The following is a 22,025-nucleotide window of genomic DNA, read 5'->3' as shown; positions in this document are numbered from 1 at the left end:
TCTTCTGTTACCCAAGGATTTCTACTAGCCCTCGTCTTTTCATCTACTTGATCCTCTCCTGCCTTTACTATTTCGTCTCTGAAAGCTACCCATTCTTCTCCTACTATATTTCTTACCCCCATTGTAATAAGTTGTTCCCTAATGCTCTCTCTGCAACCTCTGGTTCTTTCAGTTTAACAAGGTCCCATCTCCTTGAATTCCTACCGTTGTGCCATTTCTTCAGTTTTAAGCTACAGTTCATAACCAACAGATTGTGGTCAGAGACCACATCAGCCCATGGAAATGGCTGGCAATTTAAAACCTGGTTCTTAAATCTCTGTCTTACCATTACATAATCTATCTGAAACCTTTCAGTGTCTCCAGGCCTCTTCCAAGTATATAATCTTCTTTCATGATTCATAAAGCAAGTGTTAGCTACGATTAAGTTATGCTCTGTGCAAAATTCTACGAGGCGGTTTCCTGTTTCCTGTTTCTTCCCTTACCCTCATTCCATGTTCACCTATTACTTTTCCTTATCTTCCTTTTTCGAATGTCGAATTCCAGTCTCCCATGACTATTGCATTTTCGTCTCCCTTCACTATCTGAATAAATTCTTTTATCTCATCGTAGATTTCTTCAATCACTTCGTCGTCTGGGGAGCTAGTTGGCATATAAACTTGTACTACTGTAGTAGGCGTGGGCTTCGTGTATATCGAGGCTACAATAATGTGTTCACTAAGCTGTTAAAAGTAGCTTACCGCGCTCCTATTTTTTGTTCATCAATAAACCTACTCCTGCACTACTCCCAATTGTTTGTTTGTAACCCAGTATTCACCTCACCAGAAGTCTTGTTCCTCCTGCCACCGAACTTCATTAATTCCGACACAGCAAGGCCGTTTTGGCTAGTGCTACAAGGCCAGGTCAGTCAATCATCTAGACTCTTGCAACAACTCAAAAGGCTGCTGCCCCTCTTCAGGAACCACACGTTTGGCTGGCCTTTCCACAGATACCCCTCCGTTAAGGTTGCACCTATGGTACTACTATCTGTATCACTGAGGCACGCAAGCCTACCCACCAACGACAAGGTCCATGGTTCATGGTGGGGGGGTCTGTAATCATACTACTTCGAAATACAGCAATGATTCACTTAAATCTTCCATTTATTCATGTAACTCATTAATCCGTCTTTCGTAAGTGTTTATATTATTTTCGAGAATGGTTACAACAGAGAAATGGTCCACTAATTTTCTACATACATATACATTCTGCTTACCTCTCTTTAGTAGGGGTACACCTCTTGCCCGTTTTAAACATTCTGGATATTTCCCTGATGTGAAGAAATTCGTCTGTCATGTTTATTAAGGGAGCTTGTATATTCTCTGTGCAGTGTTTCAGTATACACACTGTTACTTCACCTAATCCTACTGACCTTCTATATTTTACTTATGCATAGTTTTACTAGCTTCTTGCTCTGATGATGTAGCAAGAAAATTGCACTTATGACTTTTTGCAGCAGTTAGCAACATTTTGTAAATCTTTTAGCAACTGCGTTAAAGATTTAATACTTCTGGTTCATTATGATTGTTTATAAAGTAATCGAGGTACACAAGATTTGGATTCTTAACAACTGCTGTTATCCATTGGTTTTTGTGAGACATTTTTTACTGATTTAGACGTTTTTCAAAAGGTCTTTTGAAAATCCAATTTAAGTGTTGTGTTAAGTGTTGAGAATTTAGACGATTTTACATTTACATTCGTTTTTCAATACACTTCATCACAAGTTTGGTTTGTTGGTTCTTTTGGAAAATCTTGTATTATGATTTCTGATAATTGTGTTCCATAAACTTGCAATTTAGAGAATTCTCCATACCCGTTTTTACTGTTATTTGACAGAAACGCTCTGATAGACCAAGATCTTGTACAGCTATGTCACACTTTTCCCTGTCCATACTTTTGGCCACATGATGAATCACTGATGCCGTTATTGTAGTAACCATTGCTGTATTATTGACCAACAGGGGTATCCCAAAATTCTGAACGATATTTGTGAGGATGCTACTAGTTTCATTTATGATACCTGTGTATATGTTTATGTCTTTACACAACAACATGTAGACTATTGTACTTGCGATTTTTGCAAGTACTTCTGCTAATTTATTGAGAAAAATGTCCACACTCTCTCCAGGAGATTGAGACAAACCCACACTGATTAATTTCTTGGCGTTATGTGGTCATGTCCATGCAATAGTCAATAGATCAGAGAGTTTTTCTTCACTTACCGTACTAAGGTCATTCTTGCTTCAAACTATGATCCTTTTCTGAAATATATACGTGACTCTCCGCCATTTGAAGTAGTCATACAGTAAGAGTGTCCTTTCATGCACCGACAATACTGCATATACGATTTTTGTGTCGCTTGACAAACGCTCAGTAACGCGCAGTTCAACGACTAAACTCAGCTTCAAATTTTTACATTTTATTTTGTATCTAATGCATGTTTATATGAATGATTGTTAAGTTTGTGATGTGTCCTGTATTGCTTTTATCAATGGTCTCTTTTTCCTTACGACATGTAGAAGATGTGTTAGAATCTGTCTTAAGTGTCATTGATTGAGAATTTTTTAAATTGTTGCAGATAGTATTTAGGCAGGGAAACCTGTTGTATGGATTTATCCTAGCAAAGACCTATTTCTGCTGCCAGTGTCATGAGGTGTTTCACAACGCATCTTATTGCCCGAGGTCCACCTGCTCTGTGTTCAGGAATCAGCTGTACCAATCTTCTCGTCCCAGTTCTGTTTAGGTGTAGGGCACGCGTAGCGAAGCCCAATCTATTGATAATGCTGGCAGCCACCAGAGGCAACATGTGCAAGGTCGTCTGATATCAGTGCTGTCTCTAAACCCACATTAATCCACTTCACAGCATCACTGAGCTGTAGCCATGGTCGTTAGTCCGAATACTGACTGCTTCGATGCTGCTCTCCACGCTTATATCTCCTGTGCAAAACTCTGCATCTCGGGATAACTTCTCTAACCTACATTTGTTTAGGTCTGCTTACAGTATTCAGTAGTAGATTTCCTTCCGAAACTCTTACCTCCCACACTTTCCTATGTTATGTATCATGATATGTCCTATCAACGGATTTCTTCTTTTATTCAAGTTGTGACGTAAATTTCTTTTTCTTGCAGTTTGATTCAGTAACTCATTATCTGTTATTCTATCTACCCATCTAACCTCCAACGTTCTCCGTTGCACCACATTTCAAAATCTACTATTATATTCTTGTCTGAACTATTTATCATCCACGTTTCACTCCCACTCACGGCTGCACTCGTAGCAGATACCATCAACTAACACTTAAACTGATATCGGATCTTAAAAGATTCCTCCTTTTTAGCAATTCCTTTCATGATGTTCCAATCGGCATTTTATATCGCATCTACATGGGGAATCAACAGTCCTTTTCCTGTCCGAATAACAAAGTTTTGCAACTATTCTTAGTGACTCATTTCCTAACTTAATTCTCTACTCGTCACTTCACCTAATTCGACGAAATTTCAGAATTATTGTCACACTTTTATTGATGTTCATTTTACAACCTATTCTCAGGTCTATATCCATTATGTTCAACTGATCTTTGAAATCATTTGCTGTCTCTGACATAATTAATATTTCGTCTGATAGCCTAAAACTTTACATTTCTTCTAAATTAGTTTTTTTTTCCTTTATCAATTTGTCCTTGGTTTCTTCACAGGACGAGTAATGTGTAGATTTAATTACGTACGCTGTAGGCTTCAAAGCTACCGTTTCATGTTCTTTGACACTTATAATTGCAGTCCAGTTTCTGTACAAGTTGCAGATAACGTTACATTTCCCTATTTATCCCTAATACAATTAGAAACTGTAAAGAGAGAATTCCAAATCTACAACGCTTCGCCCCTCAAATGATATACGATACATTGCTTCTAGAAGAGGAGAAAATTCTTTTGCATACTCTGCATACAAATGTACTGACATTCTGTCAGGTCCAGTGGCTATTCCTCTGTAGAGTGATTTCAGTTATATCTCTGTTCAGTGGACATTTATTTGGAAACAAGGTTTACTATGTCAGCTGTTATACCTCGTTTCGACGCCATTGTAGTCCGTAGTGTCAGGACATATGGCTTTAGTACTTTAGCTGATTTAACAGAAGGAAAAAACTACTTAGGATTTTGTGTGAAGTCAGCATATACACTCCTGGAAATTGAAATAAGAACACCGTGAATTCATTGTCCCAGGAAGGGGAAACCTTATTGACACATTCCTGGGGTCAGATACATCACATGATCACACTGACAGAACCACAGGCACATAGACACAGGCAACAGAGCATGCACAATGTCGGCACTAGTACAGTGTATATCCACCTTTCGCAGCAATGCAGGCTGCTATTCTCCCATGGAGACGATCGTAGAGATGCTGGATGTAGTCCTGTGGAACGGCTTGCCATGCCATTTCCACCTGGCGCCTCAGTTGGACCAGCGTTCGTGCTGGACGTGCAGACTGCGTGAGACGACGCTTCATCCAGTCCCAAACATGCTCAATGGGGGACAGATCCGGAGATCTTGCTGGCCAGGGTAGTTGACTTACACCTTCAAGAGCACGTTGGGTGGCACGGGATACACGCGGACGTGCATTGTCCTGTTGGAACAGCAAGTTCCCTTGCCGGTCTAGGAATTGTAGAACGATGGGTTCGATGACGGTTTGGATGTACCATGCACTATTCAGTGTCCCCTCGACGATCACCAGTGGTGTACGGCCAGTGTAGGAGATCGCTCCCCACACCATGATGCCGGGTGTTGGCCCTGTGTGCCTCGGTCGTATGCAGTCCTGATTGTGGCGCTCACCTGCACGGCGCCAAACACGCATACGACCATCATTGGCACCAAGGCAGAAGCGACTCTCATCGCTGAAGACGACACGTCTCCATTCGTCCCTCCATTCACGCCTGTCGCGACACCACTGGAGGCGGGCTGCACGATGTTGGGGCGTGAGCGGAAGACGGCCTAACGGTGTGCGGGACCGTAGCCCAGCTTCATGGAGACGGTTGCGAATGGTCCTCGCCGATACCCCAGGAGCAACAGTGTCCCTAATTTGCTGGGAAGTGGCGGTGCGGTCCCCTACGGCACTGCATAGGATCCTACGGTCTTGGCGTGCATCCGTGCGTCGCTGCGGTCCGGTCCCAGGTCGACGGGCACGTGCACCTTCCGCCGACCACTGGCGACAACATCGATGTACTGTGGAGACCTCACGCCCCACGTGTTGAGCAATTCGGCGGTACGTCCACCCGGCCTCCCGCATGCCCACTATACGCCCTCGCTCAAAGTCCGTCAACTGCACATACGGTTCACGTCCACGCTGTCGCGGCATGCTACCAGTGTTAAAGACTGCGATGGAGCTCCGTATGCCACGGCAAACTGGCTGACACTGACGGGGGCGGTGCACAAATGCTGCGCAGCTAGCGCCATTCGACGGCCAACACCGCGGTTCCTGGTGTGTCCGCTGTGCCGTGCGTGTGATCATTGCTTGTACAGCCCTCTCGCAGTGTCCGGAGCAAGTATGGTGGGTCTGACACACCGGTGTCAATGTGTTCTTTTTTCCATTTCCAGGAGTGTAGATTTTAACTTTCAAATTCGTTGAATCATGCAGGTTATTGTCTTTTGTTTACAGGACTTGCAAAAAGTAGAATAGAATGGCTTCGTTAAATAATTTATTTTTCCAATTATTAAGTTCTGTGCTGAGAATAAAAATCTTTATATTTCCTTACTTGCTAAAGAATTCGTGAATTTACGTATAAAAAAATGCCTGTTCGATGTTCAAATTCTAAACTGTACATTTTATTTGCAAATGAGTCTCCTCCGTATCTTCTGGCAGCGGTGTCTGGAATCCGCAAGGCCAGAATATCAGACCTGCACTATGGGCTGGTTCGCCTTTATGTGTCACAGAGGTTGGTCGCACACCGACGTTTTAATGCGCTGGTGTGCAGATGAGAAATGATTTATTTTTCTAACAATTTATGGGCTGTTTAGTGAAGTACTGATAAATGACTGGTACAAATAAATCAGTACGGGTAATAACGTTAACTAACGCATTAGCATTACAGTTCAACGTTCATGAATATTTATTCATATTAATGAAATATCAGTGAATGGTGATCTCACTTCAGTGTGGATTCAAGGCAATGCCATTAACAAATAATCATAAACAAAGTGCAGAAGTGCAGCATAGATGCAAAACATGTGCATGCAGATCTTTTTTTATCAAAGCAGTATAAGATTTGCATACAACATAGTTGTGGGGGCAGAGAGTGCAAGAGAGATGGAAGAAATGTTAGATGACCTAAACACAAAATTAGAAGGACACGGAATGAAGATTAATAAGAAGAAAACGAAAAGCGTGGTAACTGAAGGAAAGGGGAGAAAATGCCATATGAAGATAGGGGATGAGGAAATTGAGCAAGTGAATGAGTTCAGTTACTTGGGAAGTGTAATTATGGATGATATGTATGGAAATTAGGAAAATAATTGTAATGACAAAAGAAGGATTCAAGAGGAAACAGAAATTACTTTGCGGACCACTGAACAAAGATCTGAGGAAAAGACTTTCCAAATGTTACATCTGGAGCATTTCACTGTGGAGTGCGGAGACCTGGACATCGAGGAAGGAAGATGAGAGATGGAGGCACTAGTGAAGTGGACATGGAGAAGAATGGAAAAAGTGAAATTGGAAGGCCGAGTAAGGAATGAAGAAGTATTGAGAAGAGTTGGAGAAGAAAGAAACATGCTGAAAGTCATAAGAAAGAGAAAACTGAACTGGATTGGACATTGTTTGAGGAGGGACTGTTTATTGAAGGAAGGAATAGAAGGAATGGTGGAGGGAAAAAGGGAAAGATGAGCAAAATTATATCAAATGCAGGACAATATCAAAGGAGACAAATATCCAGAAATGAAAAGACTGGCAATGGACAGACAAAAGTGGAAGAGAAATAATCCAAAAGCCAAGACCGCTTAATTACTATTTACTGGATAACCGGTTTCAACACACTACAGGTGCCATCATCGGATCTGAATGTAGCTTAACATTTACAAACCATTTGGATATAACGATAAATGAGGCAGACCAGCTGATATAAAATCATTGTCACAAAAAAAAAAAAAAAAAAAAAAACCAACTGCTCTCATGGTCATTCTTTTCCATCAGATATGTAGTTTTATCTTTTGACTTCGGTGTTACATATCTGATGGAAAAGAATGTTCATGAGAGCAGATGGTTTTAATTTTTTTGTGACAATGATTTCATATCAGCTGGTCTGCCTCATGTATCGTTAAATAAAAATGGATTATAAATGTCAAGCTAGATTCAGATCCGATGATGGCACCTTTACTGTGTTGAAACAGGTTACCCAGTAAACAGTATTTATGTGATCTTGGCTTTTGAATTATTTATACAACAGAGTGATTGCCCGACTACGCACTGTGTGTTCACTGCAAAAAAGTGAAAGAGGCTTAACCAACAAGAAGACCTTCTTTAAGGCAGAATACCATACTACTTTGTACAAACATTTCAAGAAACTTTGTTCCTTTACAGAACACGATACCAAACATCGTTCACTGCTCATCATCACATACGACCAATAACATCAGCTGTAGCAAAATAATCTACAAGGTGACAATTATTGAACTATATGAGAAAAATCGTAAATTGGTCACAAACTACCAGGCGTGCACGCACTTTACTAGACACGTAAACGCCACTACAAATATTCGAATTTAGCTCATGACATGTTCGATACGCCTGGCATCATTGGGGATGATGTGGTGCAAACGAATAGCGAAATTCTGCAGGACACGCTGAAGTGTCGCAACATCGATGCTGTCGATGACCTCCTGAATGGCTGTTTTCAGCTAAGGAATGATCTTGTCGTTCTTGATGTACATCTTATCTTTCATATAGCCCCACAAAAAGGAATCGCATGTGTTCAGATCCGTACAATATGGCTGTCAGTCGAGGTCCATGCCAGGGGCCCCTGGGTATCCCAGAGCTAGCATGCGGTCCCCAAAACGCTCCTCCAGGACATCAGACACTCTCCTGCTTCGATGGTGTCGAGCTCCATCTTGCATGAACCACATCTTGTCGAAATCAGGGTCACTTCGGATATTGGAGATGATATCATTTTTCAAAACCTTCACGTACCTTTCGATAGTCACCAAAGGAGTATCGCACCGACTGCTACGTGACCCGTTGAGGGTTGAGAGATTTCTCGATCGCTGAATGCGGATTCTCAGTCCACCAAATGAGCCAGGTTTGCTTATCGACGAACCCATCAAAATTAATGTGTGCTTCAGGGCTAGACCAAACCAAACGCATGCACGTACTAATCCCCATCACGCTCATCTGCCAACCGTGCACTTTTAACGCAAACCGTTGATAAGTTATGGCGATTTCATTTCATATACTTGAATAATTGTCAACCTATAAGTTCACTTCTGTCTTCATTCTCAAAAGTACGAAGCTAAAGTTCCAACAAGTGTTCCAAAATAAATTATCTGACTGTGTTTAGGGTACTTCAAATCCTGCACGAAGTGAAAGTGTGGGGCAGAGCTCAGTAAATTAAGGGAAACCCACACTCCACACCCAGAAATAGTTCGCGCTAAATCGCACGGCTATATTGCAGAGCAGATGTCTCTTCAGATTTACCGGAACGACCTTCCAAGCCAGCAAGCTGCCGAAACTCGAACGACGAAACACCATAGAACGAAAGAAACGAAAGAAGCAAAGACAACACGCGCAGTGATTCACGCTCACTCTGTCGCGTCACGTATCAGGGACACGACGTTTAACTTTGATCAATGTTCACATTTAAGGCTGTCCTACATACGTACTTTACACTAAATTCAAAATAATTAAATTAAAAATATCCTTACATATCACGGTCATTTTGTGGCCACTCAAAACATGAGAACTGCAATATTGCATAAGATATTAACAAAAATGTAAATCATATTCAAGTAAGTGGTTCTGTACACACAAGAATTATGCTACGTAAAGAAATAGGATTATGTATCGCTCATGTAAGAGGAGCGCCCATCTGCCATTTGTTCATTTATTCTCTAAGACGTTACATAAAATGCATCTTTTACTTTTTTATTTAGTATTTTCACTATCGCCCATTTTCATCAATCAGTAAACATAGACTGAAATAGCATTCAACATTAATTACGGTATCACCAACGCATGCAACTAAATAACTCAAACTAACTCTTTATTACGTGCAGCTGCGGCAAGTTCAGAGTATTGGCACATTTGTACAACCGTACTGCTACAAAATAGAGCAAGTTAAATACGTGAAATATTACTTTTGTAGTGTTTACGAACGTCTATAGCTTTCATTTGACACATCAGCCCGAAGAGCATGTTAGTTATTAATTATCAATGGCCTGTCACAATATTCGTCATGTAAAGTATTCCTACGCTTTGTAATAATTATCATAACATTTTGATCGATCTTGCGGTGGGCTCGTTTCTTCACCAACATCTCTGTGATATCTTTGTTTTCATGATATCGTGTTTAGGAGATCGCCCCTATTCGAGTCAGCACTCAGTTGCCAACGTTATACAGAGTATTTCATAAACAATCATTATATTTGGCACGTCTATATTTCTGAAACTAATAAACATATACCACGAATTTTGTTTTTTGAGGAGCGGGAACCGAAAACAGAAAAAACTTTTTTTTTCATGCTTTTACATAGGTGTGTAATATACCCGTCTTGAGCAGTACAGCATATGTCAATGCGATATTAAAATTTTTCCCACACTACAGCGGGCATGTCTTGAGTTACAGCTTCCACAGCTGCTGTTATGTGATGTCTAAGTTGATTCATTGGTGTTCGTAATGGAGGCACACAAACAGAATCTTTTATAAACCCCCACAAGAAATAGTCACATACAGTCAGGTCCTGTTAGTTTGGAGGTGAGTAATGTAAGGCTGAATCATTTGGTTCAGTGCGACCGATCCATCGTTCGTTAATCATTTGATTTCAAAATTCCCGCTCCTTCAGATGCCAGTGTGGCGGTGCCCCACCTTGTCGGGAAATGAAGTCGTCCGAATCAGTCTCGAATTGTGGAAACAGAAAGTTGTGAAGCATATCAAGGTATGAGCTTCCCGTAGCAGTGTTCTCGGAAAAGAAACGTGGACCTTACACCTTTTCCTGTGAAACTACACATCATCATCATTATCATCATCAGCATCATTTAAGACTGATTATGCCTTTCAGCGTTCAGTCTGGAGCATAGCCCCCCTTATACAGTTCCTCCATGATCCCCTATTCAGTGCTAACATTTGTGCCTCTTCTGATGTTAAACCTATTACTTCAAAATCATTCTTAACCGAACCCAGGTACCTTCTCCTCGGTCTGCCCCGACTCCTCCTACCCTCTACTGCTGAATCCATGAGTCTCTTGGGTAACCTTGCATCTCCCATGCGTGTAACATGACCCCACCATCTAAGCCTGTTCGCCCTGACTGCTACATCTATACAGTTCATTCCCAGTTTTTCTTTGATTTCCGCATTGTGGACACCCTCCTGCCATTGTTCCCATCTACTAGTACCTGCAATCATCCTAGCTACTTTCATATCCGTAACCTCAACCTTGTTGATAAGGTAACCTGAATCCACCCAGCTTTCGCTCCCATACAACAAAGTTGGTCGAAAGATTGAACGGTGCACAGATAACTTAGTCTTGGTACTGACTTCCTTCTTGCAGAAGAGAGTAGATCGTAGCCGAGCACTCACTGCATTAGCTTTGCTACACCTCGCTTCCAGTTCTTTCACTATGTTGCCATCCTGTGAGAATATGCATCCTAAGTACTTGAAACTGTCCACCTGTTCTAACTTTGTTCCTCCTATTTGGCACTCAATCCGTTTATATTTCTTTCCCACTGACATTACTTTCGTTTTGGAGATGCTAATCTTCATACCATAGTCCTTACATTTCTGATCTAGCTCTGAAATATTACTTTGCAAACTTTCAATTGAATCTGCCATCACAACTAAGTCATCCGCATATGCAAGACTGCTTATTTTGTGTTCACATATCTTAATCTCACCCAGCCAGTCTATTGTTTTCAACATATGATCCATAAATAATATGAACAACAGTGGAGACAGGTTGCAGCCTTGTCTTACCCCTGAAACTACTCTGAACCATGAACTCAATTTACCGTCAACTCTAACTGCTGCCTGACTATCTATGTAAAGACCTTTAATTGCTTGCAAAAGTTTGCCTCCTATTCCATAATCTTGTAGAACAGACAATAACTTCCTCCTAGGAACCCGGTCATATGCCTTTTCTAGATCTATAAAGCATAGATACAATTCCCTGTTCCACTCATAACACTTCTCCATTATTTGCCGTAAGCTAAAGATCTGGTCCTGACAACCTCTAAGAGGCCTAAACCCACACTGATTTTCATCCAATTGGTCCTCAACTAATACTCGCACTTTCCTTTCAACAATACCTGAGAAGATTTTACCCACAACGCTGATTAAAGAGATACCTCTATAGTTGTTACAATCTTTTCTGTTTCCATGTTTAAAGATTGGTGTGATTACTGCTTTTGTCCAGTCTGATGGAACTTGTCCCGACTCCCAGGCCATTTCAATTATCCTGTGCAGCCATTTAAGACCTGACATTCCACTGTATTTGATGAGTTCCGACTTAATTTCATCCACCCCAGCCGCTTTATTGCACTGCAATCTATTGACCATTTTTTCCACTTCCTCAAATGTGATCCTATTTCCATCATCATTCCTATCCCATTCTACCTCGAAATCTGAAACATTACTGATCGCATTTTCACCTACATTGAGCAACTCTTCAAAATATTCCCTCCATCTGCCCAAGGCATCCACAGGATTCACCAGCAGTTTTCCTGACCTGTCCAAAATACTTGTCATTTCCTTCTTACCTCCCTTTCGAAGACTGCTAATTACACTCCAGAATGGTTTTCCAGCAGCTTGACCCATAGTCTCCAACCTGTTTCCAAAGTCTTCCCACGATTTCTTCTTGGATGCTGCAATTATCTGTTTGGCTTTGTTTCTTTCTTCAACATAACTTTCTCTGTCTACCTGGGTTCTGGTTTGTAGCCATTTTTGATACGCCTTCTTTTTCCTTTTACAGGCTGCCTTGACTGTATCATTCCACCAAGCTGTTTGCTTCATCCTACTTTTATACACTACTGTTCCAAGACATTCTTTAGCCACTTCTAGTACTGTGTCCCTGTACCTTGTCCATTCCTTTTCCAATGACTGTAATTGACTACATTCAACTAACTGGTACCTTTCTGAGATCGCTGTTATGTACTTGTGCCTGATTTCCTTATCCTGAAGTTTCTCCATTCTTATCCTCCTACAAATGGACCTGACCTCCTGCACTTTCGGCCTCACAATCCCAATTTCGCTGCAGATTAAATAATGATCAGTGTCATCAAAGAATCCCCTGAATACACGTGTGTCCCTCACAGCCTTCCTGAATTCCTGATCTGTTATTATATAGTCAATGACAGATCTGGTTCCCCTGCCTTCCCAAGTATACCGGTGAATGTTCTTATGTTTAAAAAAGAAGTTTGTGATTACTAAGCCCATACTGGCACAGAAATCCAAGAGTTGTTTCCCGTTCCTGTTGGCCTCCATATCCTCTCCAAATTTACCCATAACCTTTTCATACCCTTCTGTTCGATTTCCAATCCTGGCGTTAAAATCACCCATGAGCAGAACACTGTCCTTGTCCTTTACTCTAACAACTACATCACTGAGTGCCTCATAAAAACTATCCATATTATCTTGATCTGTCCCTTCACAATGCGAATATACTGACACAATCCTAATTTTCTTGCTAGACACTGTCAAATCTATCCACATCAGTCGTTCGTTTACATACCTTATTGCAACTACGCTGGGTTCCATTTCTTTCCTGATGTAAAGCCCTACACCCCATTGTGCTATTCCTGCTTTGACTCCTGACAGGTAGACCTTGTATTCTCCCACTTCCTCTTCTTTCTCACCCCTTACCCGAATGTCACTAACAGCTAAAACGTCCAGCCCCATCTTACTTGCAGCCTCTGCCAGCTCTACCATCTTCCCAGAGTAGCCCCCATTGATATTAATAGCTCCCCATCTCATTACCATTTGTTTGCCAAGTCGTATCTTTGGAGTCCCTGGTTTGTCAGTTAGAGGTGGGACTCCGTCACCTCCAAAGGTCCGAGGCATTTTGCTCTGATTGTTGCCAGCATCATATTTAAAGTACCAGGGAAGCAGGTTGCTAGCCTTACTTGCCCCGAGTCCCATTGGGTTTTACCCCTAACGGATGAGGGACTAACCGGTGGATTTGGTAGTCTTTGCCGTATGAGCACAAAGGTGGCCACGACTCAGAATATGTCCGAGATGCCCAGCCTTATTCCAAAGTAACTGGTATCCCGACTGTCGGGACCACTTACTTGGCCACTCATACGTTGCCCGTGCTTCATGAACTAGGACATGACTACAGGAACCCACACCATGAACCACGTGAAACTACACAAAATACATTAAATTTTGGTGAATCTCTCTCATGTCGTAAAACTTCGTGTGGTTCTTCCGTACCCCATATTCTCACATTATAGCGGTTCACATTTCCATTTAAACAGAATGTTGCCTCGTCACCAAACACGAAGCGTGGAAGAAAATTGTTATCCTCCATCTTCCTGAGAACTAAATTACAGAACTCAACACGTTGTTGTTTGTCACCTTCACGAAGAGCTTGCATTAGCTGGAATTTGTATGGTTTCGAGCGTAAACGTCGACGCAACACACGCCAGATGGACATTTGGGGCATGTTGAGCTGGCATACGGACTTCTGCAGACTGCTTGTGAAACTATGGCGGATACGTTTGACGTCTGTGTCAGACACTCGGGGACGGCCCGGCGATTTTGTTTCACACAACCCAACTGCTTCTCGGAATTGTGCATGCCATCACCTAATGCTCTGTGCTGTAGGCCTATCCACACCATACCTAGTACGAAAGTCACGATGAACTGTTCTTACTGACCAGCACTGCGCAAAACGTATAACACGAAACGCTCTCTGTTGTCCCGACACCATTTTTACCAGAACTGAAATGGGCGCAGACTGCTGCTACCTAGCGGAAACCAAGTAAAACTCGAGAATTTGCTATTTTCAGCACTAAGTTGTTCACGAACTTACCTCAAGTAACATAATTGTTATAATTTTTGAAATCGGATGGTAATTTTTGATACACCCTGTGTTTCTTAGAGCGCAGTTGCCTGGAATTTTTTTTTTGAAAAAAAAAAAAGGCGAAGTATTAAATAAATAAAAAATTTTACGTAATTACGTCTTTGCTTCTCAGGATCTTCTGGAAAACTACTGCAGATACACGTTGGGACATGTTTTATTAGATTCACCAGACCAAGAACAACAAAATAAATGGAAATCGGGCTTTACTTAAACCTCGTACTGATATTCGATGGCTTCATATTGAGGAAGTTGCTTCATTTCAGGCAAAATCTTTTATTAGCCGTAACTCCGTAACTAAACATTTGCGGACCTATGTTTATATGAACTTTTTACTTTAGTTTTACTCGTGAAATAACAAATTAAAATATTTGCATACCGTCGTGAATCACCCTGTATATTCGGAACAACGGAGTGGCATCCATCTTGTAAAATGGTGTACTCCATATTACTTTACGCTACTTTATTTACTATACAGGTAGTGGTAAAAAATGTGTTTTGTGGTTACACTTGTTCGTAAAATTTCAGGTTGTTCAGCAGACTACAAGTTTGGTGAAGTTATTCTGAGGGAAAAGTTCTTTACTTGGCTCGACACCTGAGACCTTCTGCCATGTTCTGCAGAGGCTTTAGTTGGTTCGTCCGCATTTTTGTGGCGGTAGTCGTATCTACTGGCTGCAGTCACCCAGTTTCTGTTACAGGTAAACAATTTTACTTTCTTCGATTCATAGGAGTCTGGGTATGATGACGGATAACAATTTTTGTGAAGTAATGAACAATATGTTTAACTTTTTCATTGAGATTTTTACGAATTTCTGTTTCCGAATCCTATATAGAAGCCACCGTACATAGTTTAACAACCGGCAACTCAGGTAAGTGTTTGATCCGTTACTACTACAGACACCTCATGGTCCACATGGATCATTTGGTGCCATTATATTTAATCACGGCAGTCTTATCTGGTGGTCTGAGAAGTTCACGCCGGCACCGTGGGGTGGCGGTCGTATTCAGACACACTAGATTGCTACTTGAAAATATCGAGCTTTTGTTTTTAAAACAGCGATAGACGATGTAAAATAATTGTCTCGTCCAAGGGTCACACAAACTTGTATCAGTACTGTACATTGCTCCTCGATGATAGGCAATACGTACGTCACACGCTACTTTCTTCCCAGTAGTATAACTGGCAGAGTCGGGCGTGACCTACCCGTGGTACACGCCGGAATGAACTTGTTGGGATAACTGCTTTGGGTAACGGTGCAGTCACAAGACTACTGAGAGCGAACTATGCAACGTCATTGCGTATCGCTGTATCATTGCTTTTAGTTTTGTAGAAAGCTCTAGTTGGAATGCCATTTGGTCATCATGTTGCGTATACAGGATGGTTTTTACCACCGCGTACAGACTATAGGGATTGATCGATGAGAGGATACGGAACAAGAAAAGTCTAATGAATTTGTGTCGGCAAACGCATGGTTTCCACGTTGGAAACCATTCATTCAATCGTACACTGTTAAAAAGACTGCGGCCTAATACTAGCTGTACCACGCAGTGAGTTTCAGTATGTACTGAAAATGCTTTCCATGTGCCTCAACGCATGCGTGCATACGCGCCGTAGCGTGCTCTGTCTCACACCGGCCAGGCTGCACCATAACAGCGTCATAGGCAGGATGAATACGCTGCTCCAGTGTCTCCACATCTGGAATAGGCTACCCGTGCACGATACTTCTGAGGTGGCCCCATAACCAGAAATCGCACGGGTTGAGAGGCGGTGAATGAGCAGGCCATACAACTGGACCACCTTCTCCAATCCATCAACCAGGGAAGACACGATTGAGATGCATCTGGGCGTTAACGGCAAAGTGTAGCAGCCACATAACCATTAGAATCATCAATAGCACTTCATCCAGAAAGACACCCGCAAGAAATGCCGATAGTTCGGGCCTATTAGGCGATGTGGATGGAAGACTGGTCCCAAAATACGGCCGCCAATTATCCCGGCCCACACATTCCGGCTGCACCGATGCTGATGATTCGCGTTCTGCATACCATCCCACAGATGCCTGTTATGAGAGTTGAAGATACCACACAAACTTGTATCAGTACTGTACATTGCTCCTCGATGATAGGCAATACGTACGTCACACGCTACTTTCTTCCCAGTAGTATAACTGGCAGAGTCGGGCGTGAGCTACCCGTGGTACACGCCGGAATGAACTTGTTGGGATAACTGCTTTGGGTAACGGTGCACCATAACTGCCTCATAGGCGGGATAAATACGCTGCTCCAGTGTCTCCACATCTGGAATAGGCTACGCGTACGTGATACTTCTGAGGTGGCCCCATAACCATATGTTACTATCTCCTGCTGTCGCTTCTACACGGAGTACATGATCTGTCCCCACTGATCCACTTGGCTGTCATCAGCTTCTACAGGAAGTACATAATGTGTCACTACTCATCCACTTGGCTGTCAGCCACTTGTTCAGGAAGTACATGATCCACTTGGCTGTCAGCAGTTTCTGCAGGAAATACATGATGGATAACACAAATCCCGGAATCGTGGTTGCCTGGTGAACAAATCAGTGACAGAACTGTTCCCTATGTGGAAAGACTGTCGCTAGTACGCCCTGCACACACTGTAAGTGATAATGGTAGTAACAATCGTCATGGAGAATGTCCCACATGGTCGTCTGGCTTACCCTGTACAGGCTGGTCCACTGCCTGCTACTGAGATGGCGGTCGCCTTCCACAGTGCTGATTACATTTTCTTCCAACTCTAGTGTCTGATCATTTCAGGTACGTCCTTCACGACTTCCTGCATCCTAGGTCATGATGTGCGATAAACAGTACCACCCTCTAGGAGGGTATCATGCATACTGTAACTGTAGCTGCATGGTATTACACTGCAGCTTCTGTAACAAAGAATGACTGAATAAATGGTCTCTGGCATACGGATCATGCACTTCTGGGCATCATCAGACATTTTTTGTTCCTTATCCTCTCATTGATCAATCACTAGAGTTTGTACATGGTTGAAAAAATCATCTTGAATATTCCATAGACCCTTAAAGTGATAAAAGTAATGTGTGTGTGTAACGTATCGGTAGAATTTTCACCAAGGTTTACTTAGCTATGTTATGTTCCACACCATAACTTTTTTTTTTTAGAGACATACTGATGTTGCAGAGTTCATCTTGGACATGCAAGTTCAAAATGTGACACGAAGCCAGCTGAATTGGAGAATCCCGCAGTTCCCATGGCTATTTACTCATAATTTCGTATACAAACCGACTTCCTCTATTTCCTTAGTGTCCAAGTAAAATCAGATATGACGGATAAATTCTCCTCTAAGAGTCACGTCCTATAACTTCACATCAATTTTAAACATATTTCGTGTTAACTGTATTTAAATCCTGCTTGAGTTGTAATATATTCCGTTTTCGTACGCTATGTACCATCAGATACGTATTTTGTGCTGTAATATCAGCTGTGATCAACATTTATCCTCCATAAAAATTTTCGGAGTAGCAGCCTCATTCAAAGAAACATTTATCCAATCTTTAATTGTGTATCAAAGTGAATAGACGTAAATTTTTTAAAATTTTCATAAGTTACCAGTGATGTGTAGTACGTGTGTCGCATAAAATCAGTGTTTCTGTAGCGCTTGTTGTAAGTAACATGTATCCCATTGTCTGCATTTACTGTGAACTAACGATAATTTTCATTTGGTTTTCGACTACAACCTCTAAAAATTTCACGATTAGTAGCGTTTATAGAAGATGCTACTGCACTATAAAGGAAACATCGATTTGCGTACGGACTGCTTCAGATCTTAACGGTAACTAGCTGTACTTGGAGCTTAACTGTCCCAGAACATAAGAAAGGATCTGCAGGCTTACTTCAATGATACTTGGTTCAAATGGCTCTGAGCACTATGGGACTCAACTGCTGTGGTCATCAGTCCCCTAGAACTTAGAACTACTTAAACCTAACTAACCTAAGGACATCACACACACCCATGGCCGAGGCAGGATTCGAACCTGCGATCGTAGCAGCAGCGCGGTTCCGAACTGGAGCGCCTAGAACCGCACGGCCACCGCGGCCGGCAATGATACTTGTTTACTGTTCTGTAAAACAGTACACCAGCCACACTGCAGCCCTACTGTGAACGTCGTCCTCGAACGTGGGAAGAGTTAGCTGACGTTCATAAGTTACGATCAGTCGCCTGGAAGCTGCTGTATATGGGTGTTTCTGGAGAGCTACCATCAGTAATGTATCAGATATGCCACAGATACCTGAGTTACTACCATCTCCTGCTGTCGCTTCTACACGGAGTACATGATGTGTCCTCGCTGATCCACTTGGCTGTCAGCAGCTTCTACAGCGAGTACATTATCTGTCAACACTCATCCACTTGGCTGTAAGAAGCTTGCACAAGAAGTTCATGATCTATCACCGCTTATCCACTTGGGTGTCAGCAGCTTCTACAGAAAGTACATGATCTGTCACTGCTTATCCACTTGGGTATCTGTAGTTTCTCCAGGAAGTACATGATCTGTCACCGCCCATCCACTTGGCTGTGAGCGGTCTGTCAGTGGTATGACTAGGCTGCATGGACAGTGGAGCAGGGACCAGGGAGGACCCAGCACGCGGTACCTATGACGCTAACCAACAAATAGGAGGTGCAGGCTTCCACTGAAATCGAAACTGAGTCAGTGAGACTAACTTCAGCTTTTGGGTAATACGGTATGAGCAGTGTCAAGAAGAGGCAAACACGAAAGGATAGCATCTGTTAACACTAGGTAGTTCAAATGTACGGCAAGTGAGTGTATCCGTTAGGGAAATGCAAGAAACGATGCGAGGGAAGACTAAGTGTACTCACTCTCCATGGCTGGAAGCCTTATTCAGCCTGCTGAAGAGGCCATTCCCTCAACTGCTGAGGGAACGTGGTGCTACCGGCAGCTGACCGCGCTCTGCGGCATCACTTGGACCATTCAACTGTCAGAGAAGGTTGAGAATGGTGGTCTCACTCATCTAATTTCAGTGAAACAATTTGTTGCAGTGCAAAACTGGTCGTGCCCCCCACGTTCTGAATCGAATGTAACTACTGACTCAGAGTTCGAAGGTTCTGTGACAAAGCAGCCTGAAATTTCTTGGACTTGCGTCAAGGGGTTGAGAACTCTATGGACACCATAAATGGGTCAGGTGTTTGGTACACATCAGAGGCTGCTGCTCAGGTAGCTGTTTGGGTGCGGAGTGGACACAACGGTTTTCAGCTTAGACTACTCTTCATCCAGTCCAGATAACGATAGGGACCTGAAAGTGTCAGTAATAGTTCCAAAGAAGAGTCACATACTGGCGAGAGTACTACAATTCAAGTGATCAACTTCTGAAGCACTGATAACAACGTACCAGGGTTTGAAGCAGGCCCAGTAGAGCTCACATAATACCCGGTACAGAAGGCTGGTGTAAACGCGGAACTGACAGCAGTGAGATACTGATAAAAATTTCAGCGTGTATCGAAAATATACATGGAGATTGTAGGGCATTTGTCCGAGGTCACAAACAAATTGTACCAACGAAAACAGAAACATAAACTCCATGTGAGGCTGTCTGGGAAAGACTCAGTATCATCGGTGGGCATTAATTTGGAATCAGGTCTCTCTGTCAACTTCTAGATCTACTCCAGATGCAACCAAAAATTATAGAGAAAACGGAAGCACTGTGACATAAGTTTCCAAGTCACACTCTCATTGTTGAAGTAGATGCTAATTGTGCAGCACTCGACTGAGAAAATGACTGAGGTGGGGGTGACAAGACGTCTGGTAAAACACCTCTAAATGAGTTGTCTGAGAATTACCTAAAACAGACTGTTTGGGATCCCACTAGTGATGTTGCATTTGATAGTTTCAAAATGACCATACCTCTTTGAGGAAGCTCACACAGAAACTAGTATCAATGACCATGAAGCAACAATGAGTTACAACGTACAAATGGGGACTAAAACAAGTAGCAGAATACATATATGTTCAGCAAACCAGATATAGGAGCTCTGTCCAGCACACAGTTTTAATCTGCCAGGAAGTTTTAATCTTCCAGGGAGTTAGATATAGAAGCAGTTGTGACCAATTTGAATACAAAACTCGAAATATTTAACTCTGGAGAAAAAAATGTAGAAAAATTGTGGTTCAGGTTTACAAGAACAGTCAGCTGTGCACTTTGTACGTATGTAGAGCAGTTCATGATCAGAGGGATACTCCACAGTCAGGAGTCATTTTAAAGAAACATCAAAAGAAAAAGAGACAACTGGTCAATGAATGCTAGGCCAAACGTGGGGCTACATCTAGGAAGATGCTAAATGAGATGTATTTAGCTGATGAAAGAGAATTTAGTCTAACCTACTCAGACTACCGAGTCGCAGATAGGCACAACAAAAGGACTCTCATAATTAAAGCTTTTGGTCATTAAGGCTGCAGTCAACAATAGACAACAAGCACACACACACACATATATGCACTCACGCAAACGCTACTCACACACATGACTGCACTCTCAGGCAACTGAAACCACACTGCAAGCAGCAGCACCACTGCATGATGATAGTGGTGACAGGGTGGGGGGTAAAGATGAGGTTGGGGTGGGGAGGGGTAGGGGTAGTATGTGGGGGTGGCGGACAGTGAAGTGCTGCATGTTAGATGGTGGTAAGGGGACAGATGGGGAGGAGGAGGGAAGTATCAGAAAATGAGATAAATAGAAAGACTGTCTTTGGTGGTGAAATGATGTTTATGTAGTGATGGAATGGGAGTAGGGAAGGAGCTGGATGGGTGAGAACAGTGACTGACAAAGGTTCCCACAACCCGCCTGGCATCCTCCTTTGCTAATCACTGTCCTCAGCCATCCAGCAAGGTGTCCTGTTCCCACCCCAGCGCTACACAGACGTTATTCCACCACCACCAACATTTTTATTTCTCTACGTTTCTGCTACTTCCCTACCCTCCCCACCTCTCCGCTGATATCTGTCTAACCTGTAGTACTTCACTGTCCAGCACCCCACCATACTGTTGCTCCCCTCCCTGCCACAGCCTCCTCCTCTCCCCACACCCAGTCGCCACTCCCACCATGCACTCGTGCTGCTGCTCACAATGTGGTTTCAGTTGCCTGAGACTTGTGGTGTGTGTCAGTTGCGTGCGTGCGTTCTTGTGTGTGTGTGTGTGTGTGTGTGTTTGTCTACTGCTGACGAAGGCCTTATTGGACAAAAGCTTTAATTCTGAGAGTTTTTTGTCGTGCCTGTCTGCGACTCAGCATTACCGCTCTATGGTGAGTTGCAACTTTCGTTTTTGTAATATTGTTACATTCCATCCTGGATTTTTCATAATTTGACTCCTACTGAGAATACTATAACAGAATAGGAAGGATCTCTCACAAAACCAAGAAAATGACGGTACTATGTAAAGCTGGTACCAAAGTTAGTGTCAGAGCACTCGTGAACTGGGTAATGACAACAATTAAGAGTAGCAAATCAAAATCAGAAATTCCGAATGAGTATTCTGAAATGTTTCTCTAGAGATGGTACTGTGGGGTATTGCTCCAATTGGTGACAGATATAGATGTAGAATTAGTATCACTAGTGTTGGGAAACCTGAGATTTAACAAGGCTCCAGAGCGTGATGGAATCTCTATCAGACCCTCCACCGAACTTGCGCCTGAGTTAGCACCTCT

General features: G+C 42.6%; 1 protein-coding gene across 1 annotated transcript in view; it reads left to right on the top strand.

The window, feature by feature from the left end:
• LOC124554085 (poly [ADP-ribose] polymerase tankyrase-1-like) overlaps positions 1–22,025 on the top strand; it is a 114,765-nt gene that overhangs the window by 9,814 nt on the left and 82,926 nt on the right. Inside the window, exon 2 of the mRNA XM_047128135.1 lies at positions 14,836–15,005. Coding sequence (XP_046984091.1) covers positions 14,918–15,005 — 88 coding nt within the window. The 5' untranslated portion in view covers positions 14,836–14,917. The remainder of the gene's footprint in view (positions 1–14,835; positions 15,006–22,025) is intronic.

This window comes from Schistocerca americana, chromosome 11 (assembly GCF_021461395.2).
Source record: "Schistocerca americana isolate TAMUIC-IGC-003095 chromosome 11, iqSchAmer2.1, whole genome shotgun sequence".
Taxonomy (NCBI): domain Eukaryota; kingdom Metazoa; phylum Arthropoda; class Insecta; order Orthoptera; family Acrididae; genus Schistocerca; species Schistocerca americana.
This window is presented reverse-complemented; position numbering and strand designations above follow the sequence as displayed.